The sequence below is a fragment of the Pelobates fuscus genome, chromosome 1 (assembly GCF_036172605.1).
Source record: "Pelobates fuscus isolate aPelFus1 chromosome 1, aPelFus1.pri, whole genome shotgun sequence".
Taxonomy (NCBI): Eukaryota; Metazoa; Chordata; class Amphibia; order Anura; family Pelobatidae; genus Pelobates; species Pelobates fuscus.
The window spans coordinates 146735536-146748205 of NC_086317.1; the positions used below are offsets into that span (position 1 = coordinate 146735536).

The window sequence follows — 12670 nt, forward strand, 5'->3', positions numbered from 1 at the left end:
GCTGCTGTTGGGTTGTGCTGACTGGGCGGCTGGACTGCTGGACTGCTGGGCAGGTGGGCAGGCAGGTGCACAGTGGAGGCAGCAAGGGAGCTTTAATCCTCCTGCTCAGCTCCCTTGCACGCCGCTTAGTGATGCTGGGAGCCGGAGTGATGTCATATTCCCTCGCGCCCCAACCGTAATGTGAGCAATCTGAATGCCTTGGTGGGCACTGAGGTGGCCAGTTGGCCAGCTCTTGGGCCCCCATGAAAAAGGCTAACAAGGCATCTGACAGGGGTCTGGGGGGTAATTTTTGCCCCCCTGAAAGTGCCTCCCAAGGCAAATGCCTTGTTAGCCTTGTGGGAAATATGCCACTGGCTATAGTGTCCCTATAAACTGATCTAAATGCAGGAAAAAAGTGACAATTGCAAGGTATATATGTTAAATAAATAGCTTGAATGGGATACATTTTTTTATCTTTTATGCATCTGAACTAAGCTATAGCAAGGAGTAGAGCCACATAATAGTAATTACTCTTTTATCAATCTTACTCATGCTATCATTGAAATTGCTTTTATGATTTAGAACATTTTGCACCAGACATATTATTTGGCTATCCAACACGGCAATTTGTTTTACTTGTAGGTCCTTTAGAAGGTCAAATAGCAACACTGTTTGAGCACACCTGAGAAAGTTAAAATGACAATATTCATTGACCCACCTGAACTCAAACAGCAAAATGTGGACTGTTGCGGTTCTACTTCAAGAAAGGCTAAACATAAACCTATTCTTATGTCCAGAATAATTTAGTACTCATTTGTCACTCAAGTCACGCAGGGTAAGTATTTGAGCGATACCTGCATTACTACCACACAGCACGTCTACTTCCATAGTTTGTAGATCCAGTGACAGCAGTTACCTTAAATTGATCATTCTAGAGTATATGTGGCCAAGGGTGTATTTATTTCCAGGGAAATGACAGGCTTTGACAGGTGGACTTCAAATTCTAGGTCAATAGAGCCAAAATGGAAAAATGATCTTATTCAAAAAGGGCTTTTCACCAAACAATTATAGCACAGTGAATTTAAAACGGCAAAATTTAAATAAAAAATAGCAGATCTGTAAAAGTATTCCAATTTAGCTATATTCACAACTTTTAAATTTAGTGTAATTTATTTTTAGTGATTAAATAAAATAGAAGCGAGTTTTAATCTTTAACAATTAATAAATAATCCTGAGTGTGTTTGAGTGTTTGTTTAATGATTTGTATTTTTTTTTTTTTTTTTAGGTTAACACTCTAAATTTCTCCCTCTTCTCATGTTTCCTGCACAAACAAAAAAAACAAAAAAAATATTGTTTTAATCACATCTATGTTTCATCCTCCTCTTGACTACAAGCTCCCATCAGTGGGGTGACCTTGCTTGCACATACCACAAGCCTCTTGCTCCTCTGGCTTAACATTGAATTAAAAGGCCTCATTTGTATATAGTTAAAATGCTTTCACATACATTTATTCAACTAAAATAAACATTGCATTCAGTACAAAAATTCTCTTAGAGTACCAGGCGGATTAAACACCGTTGGATATATTCACTAAATTACTGTGCATCAAAAACTCCAAACTTTCAATAAAAATAGCCAAATTAGAGAGATGCTCCAACTTGGCTATATTTGCATTTTTATACTTTATGATTTGGATTACAAGTTTTGCAACACATAAACGTTTATTAATTTAAACATTTGTAAATACAAGATTCTCAACAGTCCCGATTTTTAGCCAGTGTATAATAAGGAATATTTATAACACCAGGCTGCCTTTGTATAGTTAGTGAAAAGAATATGATCACTTTTCACTAGACTACACAGGGTAGGAGTCAGTTATTGACTAACCTCTGAATAGCAAAATGAATTAAAGGGACACTATAGTCACCACAACAACTACAGCTTATTGTATTTGTTCTGGTCGAGTATAATCATCCCCTTCAGGCTTTTTACAGTAAACACTGTGTTTTCAAAGAAAATGAAGTGTTTACATTACAGTCTAGGGCAGGGGTAGGCAACCTTCGGCTCTACAGATGTTGTGGACTACATCTCCCTTGATGCTTTGCCAGCAATATGGCTGTAAAAGCATTATGGGAGATGTAGTCCAAAACATCTGTAGAGCCGAAGGTTGCCTACCCCTGGTCTAGGGATAACTCTACTGGCCACTCCTCAGATGGCTGCTAGAGGTGCTTACTAGGTAAGTGCTGTGTGCAGCACTGCCATTCAGTGTTTCCACCCTCTGCATGGAGACACTGTGTTTGGCTCTGCCCCTGATTTGTTTCATTGAAAGTCTCAGCCAATCCTACGTGTAAGCATTGTGATTGGCTCAGACCACCACTTCTGATGATGTCAGCCAGACAGGTCAGAGGCAGAGCCAGCAGCTGCAGGCTTGAACAAAAGTAAGATTTTTCTTACAAGGTAGAGATAGGGAGGGGTGGGGCTAGATGGTGCTTTTAACACTCTAGGGTCAGGAATACATATTTGTGTTCCTGGCCCTACAGTGTTAATGTAAAATCAGAATGCTAAAACAAAAGCTAAATTGGTCAATCTGTATCTGTATTTGTAGATTTTGTTTCCAGATCATTTATTTTTACCTGCATATCGCCATGCATATTTTAATTTGCTGCAATTCAAACTAGAGAATACCCTTAGTGCCTCTTAATTTACATTGCTAACAATAAGCATCACTGTCACCTTCCTAAAGTACTACAAAATGTGTGCTTTAGATATAAGAAATATGCATGTATACTTACTTTGCATAGTGCACTATGTGCATGGCCCTCATTTATGCCCTGTAACCTAAATGACACTGCTTGTTAAATATTAATATATTGCCATGCACCTACTTACACAAAGGACTTTCAACTCTATCCACAAGGAAAACGTTACCCGATGTGTATTCTCTTTGTTTCCATGATGGGTTAAATAAATAACCTGTAGCTTTACATTTTTGTTATCCAAGAGCTGCTTTTTATGAGCTTTAGAATACAAAAGTGATTACATCTGTTGTTTGTCAGGTCTGTGTTGACTCTTAAGGGGTGTATTCACTAAATACTTAACTGCAGTGAACTGAAATTGCGAAATTGAGGCTAAAATATGCAAAAATGTGACAAAACCTGGGGAGGATATATATATATATATATATATATATATATATATATATATTTCAAATTGGTTATTTTTGACTAAATTTCCAGTGGAATTTCAGTTTGCTGCAGTTCAAGGTTTAGTGAATAAACCCCACAGTGTTATGAAAAATGTTTAAATTGAGATGAATCTTGTTGGTACGACATACACCTCACAAACAGTAAGATAATATGATATGTAGCTGTAACATTTATGCAGAGATATGTAATGACTCAACAGTTTACAATGCACATATGTCAGAATAGATTTAAGAAATAAATGTTAAATATATTTGTTTAGTGTAACATGTGGCTTTTGATTTTATTTTACTAGACAGTGTAGTGTTATTCACAAACTGTTTTCGTCCAATTAAATCCAAATGGCACAATTAAGGCTAAAATAATCAAGTCAAGTGACTATAACTTCATTTGAGACTTTTTTCGAATCAGGCTGAGTTTTGTCATTCAGATATCATTTGGAAAAACGTGGAATGTAATAAATACGTATTAATGTATGTTCATATAATGTCTGTTCGAGGACTCTACCGTTGGAGTTTTGTAGCCTCATGGGATAATAGGAAAAGTCAACACAGCAAACCGACTCTGCGTCTACATGAAACATGAGCATTGGATTTTCTTTATTGTCTAATAATCCCTTTCTTAAAGTCATCCTTGTGAGTTGCCATGTTTTAGTGTAGTGGTTCTTAACATTTTTGTAAGGAACCCATGTTCTACACATAGCATTAACACCGAAACCCATTTATTTTATTTGAAATAAATATCAAATAAACATCATTATACTTTGATAATGACATATCCATATTATTGTTGGGAGCTTCATAAATAAATACATTGCAGCTCCATCCGCTACAATGGAGTTTGTTCTGTTAAAATTGACAGCAGTGCCGAATTTCGTACCTGTAGTTGACAGTTGGATGTTGCTAGATTCAGTCTTGGTTCGGGGAAAATGTTCATTTGTCATGAAAGAAAACATTCTTTTCCCGAATGTTGCAATTTAAAGGGACACAACAGGCACTAAAACAACTTTAGATTAATGGAGTGGTTTTGGTGTATAAATCATGCCCCATGCAGTCTCACTGCTCAATTCTCTGCTATTTAGAAATTAAATCACTTTCTTTATACAGCCCCCTGCATGTGACCTGCACAGCTTTCCTAAACACTTCTTGTAAAGATCTAATGGTTAAACTTACTTTGTTGCACATTCTGTTTTATTTAGAATTTGCATCTCCTTCTCTGTTAGCCTTCTAGACCATGCAGGGGTTTCTTGTGTTTGATTAAAGTTCAATTTAAAGAGCAGGAGAAAAAAACTGCTACAGCAGGGGAGGTTTAATTATAAAATGGTTGAGCATTTAGCATTGAGACTGCAAAGGCATGATCTATACAGCCAGTGGCGGCTCTAGACTTTGTGAGGCCTTAGGCGAAACTCAAACATGAGTCCCCCCCTAACACCTAAAGTGAAAATAAATAAATAGGGGTTGCATTGTGTGTATAAGGTGCTGTAGTTGTGTTGAACGACAAGCTTGCAGTGCTGGATACAGAGAGCTAGTCTCTGTATTCATTGTTCAGAGGCTTGCAGTGTTGCTGTGTTGTGAGCTCTCCGACTGTAGTTAAGGCATAATTTGCAAACTAAATTAATTTGCAATAAACAGATTTAATTAGCAATTATGCTAATCATTTACACATGACTGCGGGGTATGATTACATAGCCTTGCAGTCGTGTATACATTATGGCCAGTGTGTGTATTTCTGAGTGTGTCTGGCATTGTCTACCTGTGTATGTGCATGAAGGTGTGTGTCTTACCGAGAGTATCCTTGTGTGTGAATGTATGTCTTTATGAGTATGTGTCTGGGACCGTATGTGTGTGGGGTAGCTGCTTGCGGTGTGTGGTGTTTATGGGGGCTGCCTGTGACCTTTGTGCATGTGTGTATGATGAATGTCTTCAGTTTGTGACAAGGTGAGTAAAGGGGTACCTGTGCTAGGGTGAGTGTGAAAGAGTGAGGGGGGTTAATGAGACAGGGTTGGGGGAGTGAGTGTAACAGAATGAGGGAGGGTGTGAATGATAGGGGGCAATTGTGACATGATTGGAGGAGGGAGTAGTGTGACAGGGCATGGGGAAGTGTGACAGGATTGGAGGAAGTTAATGTGACAGGCTGCATGTGGCATAGTTGGAGGGTGTATCACAGGGTTGGGGTGAATGTGCCATGTTTGGAGGAGGCAGTGTAACAGAATGAGGGGAGGGGAGTGTGACAAAATTAAGGGGGTTGCAGTGGCAGGATTAGATTAATGTGGAAGGGTGAGTGTGGCAGGGATGGGGGGAAAGTGTGACAGGGTTTGGGGTCAATGTGGCACAGTTGGAGGACAGTATTGGAGGGGCTTATATGAGTGTGGCAGTGTGAAGGGGGGTGTGGTACTGACTGATAGAGGATGAGTGTGACAGGGTTGGGGACTGTGTGCCTTGACATCAGTCATCAAGACAGACACATTTGCACAGCTAGGTCTGTAGAGTAAAAGAACGCCATGGGCAAAGCACCAAAAAAATATTTAAGATTAACTAAACATAGAGAACTATTAATTCATTTCCTACATTCCCACTTTCATTCTGCTTAATTTTCTTTAATACCATTAAGAAACTTCAACTGAACTGATACTACATAAAACCAGACTGGTCACACAGTTATTTGCATATGGGTCTCATGGCAGCCATTAAATGAATTTGAAACTAGCTCCAGCCAAGGAGCATCCAAACAACAGCCTAATGTTTCAGCAAAAAATAAATTAGAATTGCAGTTATGATAGAAGTAGGGTTGTCAGGTGGGAAATGTAAGGTCATTAAAGGATGAACAGGTTTTTGGGGCAACAGTAGATTTACTTGTTGGTTAAGGAGACTTGAGGTTATAAACCAATACCATGGTCTGTATCAAAAAAATTAGATTGAATGAATTCCGGGGAACCCGTTGTGACCTGGTTTCAATACAGTTGCAGTCTGTTTCCAGTGGTCAATTTAGCATATGTATTTAAAATTTTTAATATGTAAATCAAGGCAGTCAAATTATATTACAAATATGGTTAAAATAGTAAAATTTCACCTTTATAAATAGACAAATTGTTTTTTTTTCTGGTTGAAATTGCTGGATTTGGACAATTAGTTTCAGTTTGGCATTTATCACACAGACCCAAAGTCTTACATATTCCATAAACACCGATCTATAACAATGTGGCAAAGTAAAATGTGTATATTCAATTTTAGAAATCCTCAGTGGTCATACGTGGAGCTGTATAAAAAATTTTAATTTAAAAAAATTGAAAAAGTCACGACTTTATTTCTTTTAATTTCTTTGACAAGAAGCAGTTCAATAGTAGCAGTTGCTATGAAATATACAATACTTTATTTATTTCTGGTTATTTTTCTGGAAAAGTCTGCTAGAACATATAACAATACATATAAAACGCTGTTTTTTTATAATAGAGATCTATAAAGTATGATTATTTGGTCTGCCTTTGTTCCTTTTATCAAGTGCATTAACATTTAATCTGGTCAATTGTCCCATTGCAACTACACTTGGGAATTAACAAAAAATAGTATACAAATCTAGTAGAGATAAACATTCTGTGTGGAATAAGGGATGAACACACTGTACACCTGCTCACAGGCATTGTATTCCTCACACAGAGTCGGGCTCTGCTTTTGTGACTTGCATGTATACACAAAGTGAAATAGTCCAGGCTTTCCCCATAGGATTGTAAATTAATCACAACACAGCTTCAATAGTTAACAACATGAAAAGGTCACAAAATCATAACACAAAGAGCTTACAATCTAAACACATTTGTTTAGCAGTTTAATAAATTTTATGATAAATTATTTTACATCATCATTCTCTGGGTACAACAGTTTATGCAGCAGCTAATATTGCTTTGATGGAATTAGTACTATATTTAAGGCTGACGAGGTCTGATATGAGCTTTGTAATTAAAGCTATTTATGATACATGATGTGTCTTGGACATCCTGACTTTGTCATGAATGGGGTAAACTGCACATAAAATACTTTACTTAGTTTAATTAATGACTTTTTTTGTGCAATATAATCTTCTGAAGTTGTTGAGAGATGTCTTATTTTGTGCATTGTTATGTTTCCGTAGTAGCAGAATTCATTGTATATATTACATGTATCTGTTGCTCAGTTACACTCACTTGCATTGTTTCTTTTCAGATGATCTTCCTTTGAAATCAAACTTGTCTTACGGGTTCTTGAGACTCCAACCGGACCTGGCGCCCTCATGGCTTCTGGGGTCGCAGCATGGCTACCCTTTGCAAGGGCAGCTGCCATTGGATGGATGCCAGTGGCCAACTGTCCTATGCCACTGGCACCAGCTGATAAAAACAAAAGGCAAGACGAGCTGATAATTCTCAACGTCAGTGGACGCCGATTTCAAACCTGGAGAACTACCTTAGAGAGGTACCCAGACACACTGCTCGGAAGCACAGAGAAGGACTTCTTCTTCAATGAGGAGACCAAGGAGTACTTTTTTGATCGTGATCCAGAAGTGTTCAGGAGCATCCTAAACTTTTACAGAACTGGCAAGCTGCACTACCCTAGATATGAATGCATCTCTGCCTATGATGAAGAACTGTCTTTCTACGGGATTTTGCCAGAGATCATAGGTGACTGTTGCTATGAAGAATACAAAGACAGAAAACGAGAAAATGCAGAGAGGCTGATGGATGATAATGAATTTGAGCACAGTCAAGAAGCCATGCCCGATCTTAATTTACGCCAGACAATGTGGCGAGCCTTTGAAAACCCCCATACCAGCACTTTAGCCTTAGTCTTCTATTATGTAACTGGCTTCTTTATTGCAGTGTCGGTGATCACCAATGTTGTGGAGACTGTTCCCTGTGGAACAGTGCCTGGAAACAAGGAGCTTCCTTGTGGTGAAAGGTACGTTGTAGCCTTCTTTTGCTTGGACACTGCCTGCGTCATGATATTTACAGTTGAGTACCTCTTGAGACTCTTTGCAGCCCCAAGTCGCTACAGGTTCATGAGAAGTGTCATGAGTATAATTGATGTGGTGGCCATCATGCCATACTACATTGGCTTAGTAATGACCAACAACGAGGATGTGAGTGGCGCCTTTGTCACCCTGAGGGTCTTCAGAGTCTTCAGGATTTTCAAATTCTCACGCCACTCCCAGGGCTTACGGATCCTTGGATACACTCTGAAGAGCTGTGCCTCTGAACTTGGATTCCTCCTCTTCTCCCTGACCATGGCAATAATTATCTTTGCCACTGTGATGTTTTATGCTGAAAAGGGGTCATCGTCCAGCAAGTTCACAAGCATTCCTGCCTCCTTTTGGTATACCATTGTTACCATGACAACACTTGGGTAAGTGTTTCACTTAATATAACTTACTCGAACTAGGAAAAAAAAAAGAATGTTTGCTGAATTTCTGGATCCTTTCATTTATTTCCTTCAGGTTGATTCCCATCCTTGCACAATGACATTTAATGACACATCCTTTGGGATTTGAAATGCATTTTTCCTTTTTGCGCTAAGCCGCTTACACAGACACATAAAATCAATTAATGGAGATAGTGCTGTAGTAAAACAACAGATTATAATTATGTGTATTCTTTATTTGCATGACTTCTGCCTGCTTCCTTGATTAGCTAGCAGTTGATAAGATGAAGGTGACTTTTTATATTATGCCGTGGGAGTTGAGCAGGTATGTGTGTACTTTAAACAGTGTGTCATTAAGTTGAAAGAGAGAAGTAACTGGCATGATGAGGATTATCCAATTAACCTTATAGAAGCATACACAGAAAGGCATGAAACAAGAAGGGAACTAAATGCGGATCGGTGTGCAGATCTACATCGTACCTGCGACTGCAGCTTCAAGCCACTATGTAAAATCCTTTAATTACGCAAAAAATGCTCATAAATCCCTTTATTTCTGCTTATATTTTCTGCCCTCCTATACCCCTTTCAGTAATACACCCTAGCACGATAGCTTGCAAACACCAGTAACTCCGTGATATCTGATCCAATTTTCAAGGTTCGTGCATCAACATACATTGAGATGTCTGCAGACATAAAGGAAATAATCTGAGGGAAATGGTAGTTGACGCAGGTTTATCGAAATGCAACTGTTTGAGAATAAAGTGTAGAGGTTCAAAATGTAAATATGTTATCATCACGGTAAAGTATGCTTCCTTATAAATTGATGGTGTTATCTTAGAGAACATTTACCTGCAGTAGAATCTTGGAAGTTGTTGAATTAATAGAAAACTAATCTGTTAAAGATGTATCAGTTGTTACTGTCTAAGTACTTTATAGACCTGTCCACAGGGTTCCTCCGTGCTCTAGTATCTAGTGATTGCCCAGTTTTATCCCAGACCAGATAAAAAATGGATTGTTGAGGCTGCACCATGTACTATACTTTGATAGCACATAACTGGAACCTCTTTGTAAAACTGTAGATATGTTCTTAGTTATACACATACATTTCCTTTGTGTAAATGTTGGGGCATAACTAGATTCTAAAAAGAGAAGATTCATTATTATTGAAGTTTGGATGGGTAGCGTGTCAAAGATCGTTTGTCCAAAAGTCCATGAAGAACAAAAATTCTGTCCATTGTAACTAATTTCCATGATAGTGACAATACACTGTTGTCCAAATGCCGTATCATGCTCCCATATAAAAAAAATACTTATATGAGTACTAATGATTTCAGGGATGGTGTCTTTCCCAATGGTGACGGTGGCTACTCCCTAATGTCAGGCATAGACTATAAGTTTTGGTGTCAGAATCACTCACCTTAAAAAACTTTTTTTGCCATCATTCATTCTGAAGTAATTTAACTCATTAAACGACATTTGTTCTGTAATGATTTTTAATCTAGAATGTGCATCGTTAAAAAATGAGCATTAATTTGAGATCACTGGTACTGTTAGATTATTTGGCCCAGTCACATACCTCTCTGGTATTTGCATTAATTTAGCCGATACATTAGCCTACTATTGAATATTACGCTGTTAGCAGGGTAAGGTGTTCTTTGAGAAGTGTGAAGATCCTGAAATGATAATATAAGATAACCAAATACAGTAAAACCCTAAGTTATTTTGAAAGTGATGCTTAGTGTCAGGTATAATGCACCTAGAACCTAGAAAAGGGTCAGGAAAGAATACCTGTATAATAGATAACATGACAATAAAACACATCTCACAAAATACCACGAAGACCTAAAACAAATTGAAACAGGGCAATGAACACATAGTCTTCTAAAAAATGAGTCACAAAATGAGGCATACATTAGAATTTCAAGCTACATTATCAATAATATTTTACATTTCTAATACTAGATTGTTATGCCCTGGGAATCGAATTTACATCTGAAGAACGGGCACTTTCACTGCCTTTAAACTCGACCGTGAGATTCACAAAACTACAGAAGAGATTGGAATAACCCCCTGGCAGTTGAACGTCTGCCTTTTGAGAGTAGAGATGTCAGTTTTCATTAGATAGGCGTCTTTGAAGATGTGAGTTTTCAGGGAATGTTTGAAGGCAAGGAATTGTGGAGAAAGAGCAGACCGGTGGTATGGTAAAGCTTGGGAATAGTTTAGCATAAGTCATAGAAAGACAGTCAAGGTCATTGACATGTCAGTGCTACTGCAGAATGCATCACTTAGAGATAATTGGTATACCAGGGAAAGGTAATCTTTGAACCAGGTAATGCATTGGCAAATAACTGAGCAGAATGGCGTTAGGTGGTTGAATTTTGCATCACGAATTTCCAAGGACTTGAGTGTGGGCATCTTAGCTTAATGTCATTGCAGGGAAAGTTGTAGTAATGTGATGCAAAGGAATGACCTGGTATCTTGAGCAAATTACATATACGTATGAGGTTGTTTTCTAGACCAACAAATTGATTATAGAAAAGAGTTGAAACTTTTAATATATTATTTTAACAAATTCTCTTATCAAACTAGGTGAATGTCGACATTGTCAGCACAACCTGTTCAAAAATTGTCATTGCTCAAAACATTTGTTATAGCAAGAATATACAAAGATCTTCAAGCTGAAGCTTGACAACTAAATCATTTGCATTCATACAATAACAGACAAACCTAACATCTATCTATCTATCTATCTATCTATCTATCGATCGATCTAATCTATCTAATCTAACTAATATATCTATCTATCCAATCTATCCAATCTATCTATCTATCTATCCAATCTATCCAATCTATCTAATCTATCTAATTTATCTATCTATCTATCTATCTATCTATCTATCTATCTATCTATCTAATCTATCTAATCTATCCAATATATATATATATATATATATATATATATATATATATATATATATCTAATCTATCTAATCTATCTGTCTATCTATCTATCTATCTATCTATCTAATGTCTACTTGTACATTTACCTCTGTCTAATGAGTGCTTCTCATTCGGTGTTTTTCTATCTCGTTCTATCATCTGCATATCTATGAATTAACATGCCAGATTTCAGAGGTACATCTAGCTTCCATGTAACAATATTTAAATAGCATTGCCATAAACAAAAATATTTTTCCCGCTGCTATATATACACACTGATTCATTGAGGAAACATAATGACTGGTGGAATGTGAACATAACACCTTCTGCTTTCTGTTTTAGACATTGCAAATATGGTTTGTTTGTTTGTTTGTTTTTTCCCACAACCAACACTGCACTAAAATGTATTATTCACTAAACAACTGATTGCTCATTAACTTAATTTAATTTATGGTGAAGTCAGTAGGAGTTTATAGATAATTTATTATTACAAAGTTTGGATAAAAGTGCTAAAGTCAAGTACCTGAAATATCTGCTCTAGATCCATGTCTTGTTTATTAGTTATCTTCTAAACTGCATTGAGAGTTGCATGTTAGTGTTTACTAGACAATTAAAAAATTGGATAAGGTAAATCAGATAAGCAAAAAGTTACTTCTCTACAAAACGGCTTTGGAAAAATAGGGAGCTGGACAGGTATGAGGCAGATAAGATTCACTGTAGAAAAATGCTAAATTATGCATTTTGGGATTAGAAATTAGCATGCAACATATAAACTGAACGGGGCTAATTTTGGGATATCTTAAATATGTGGTATATAATTTTGGGTACTGTTTTTCAAGAAGTATATTATAGAACTGGCAAGAACACATAAGTGAGGTACAAGATTAACAGTAAATGGAGATTTCTCCTACAATAGAGGGAATGAAAGAGTATGAACTATGATGTGCAATTGTCTACCTAGAAATGTTTTTTTTTTTTTTTTATATATATCTTGTTAGATGATCTAAATTAGTGGCACGCAACCTTTGGCACTCCACATGTGGACTACATCTCCCCTGATGCTTTGCCAGCATTTTGTCTGTAAGCGAATACAACATCTGGAATGCCAAAGGTTGTCTACTTCTGGTCTAAATATGATTTTTTTTTCTTGGCAAAAGAATATTC

General features: G+C 37.2%; 1 protein-coding gene across 2 annotated transcripts in view; it reads left to right on the forward strand.

Moving 5' to 3' along the window:
* The window catches only part of KCND3 (potassium voltage-gated channel subfamily D member 3), a 430002-nt gene that overhangs the window by 20015 nt on the left and 397317 nt on the right, over nucleotides 1-12670 (forward strand). For both annotated transcript variants that reach the window (XM_063450795.1, XM_063450802.1), the window contains exon 3: nucleotides 7379-8551. In XM_063450795.1, the coding sequence (XP_063306865.1) occupies nucleotides 7446-8551 (1106 nt within the window). In that variant the 5' untranslated portion in view covers nucleotides 7379-7445. The remainder of the gene's footprint in view (nucleotides 1-7378; nucleotides 8552-12670) is intronic.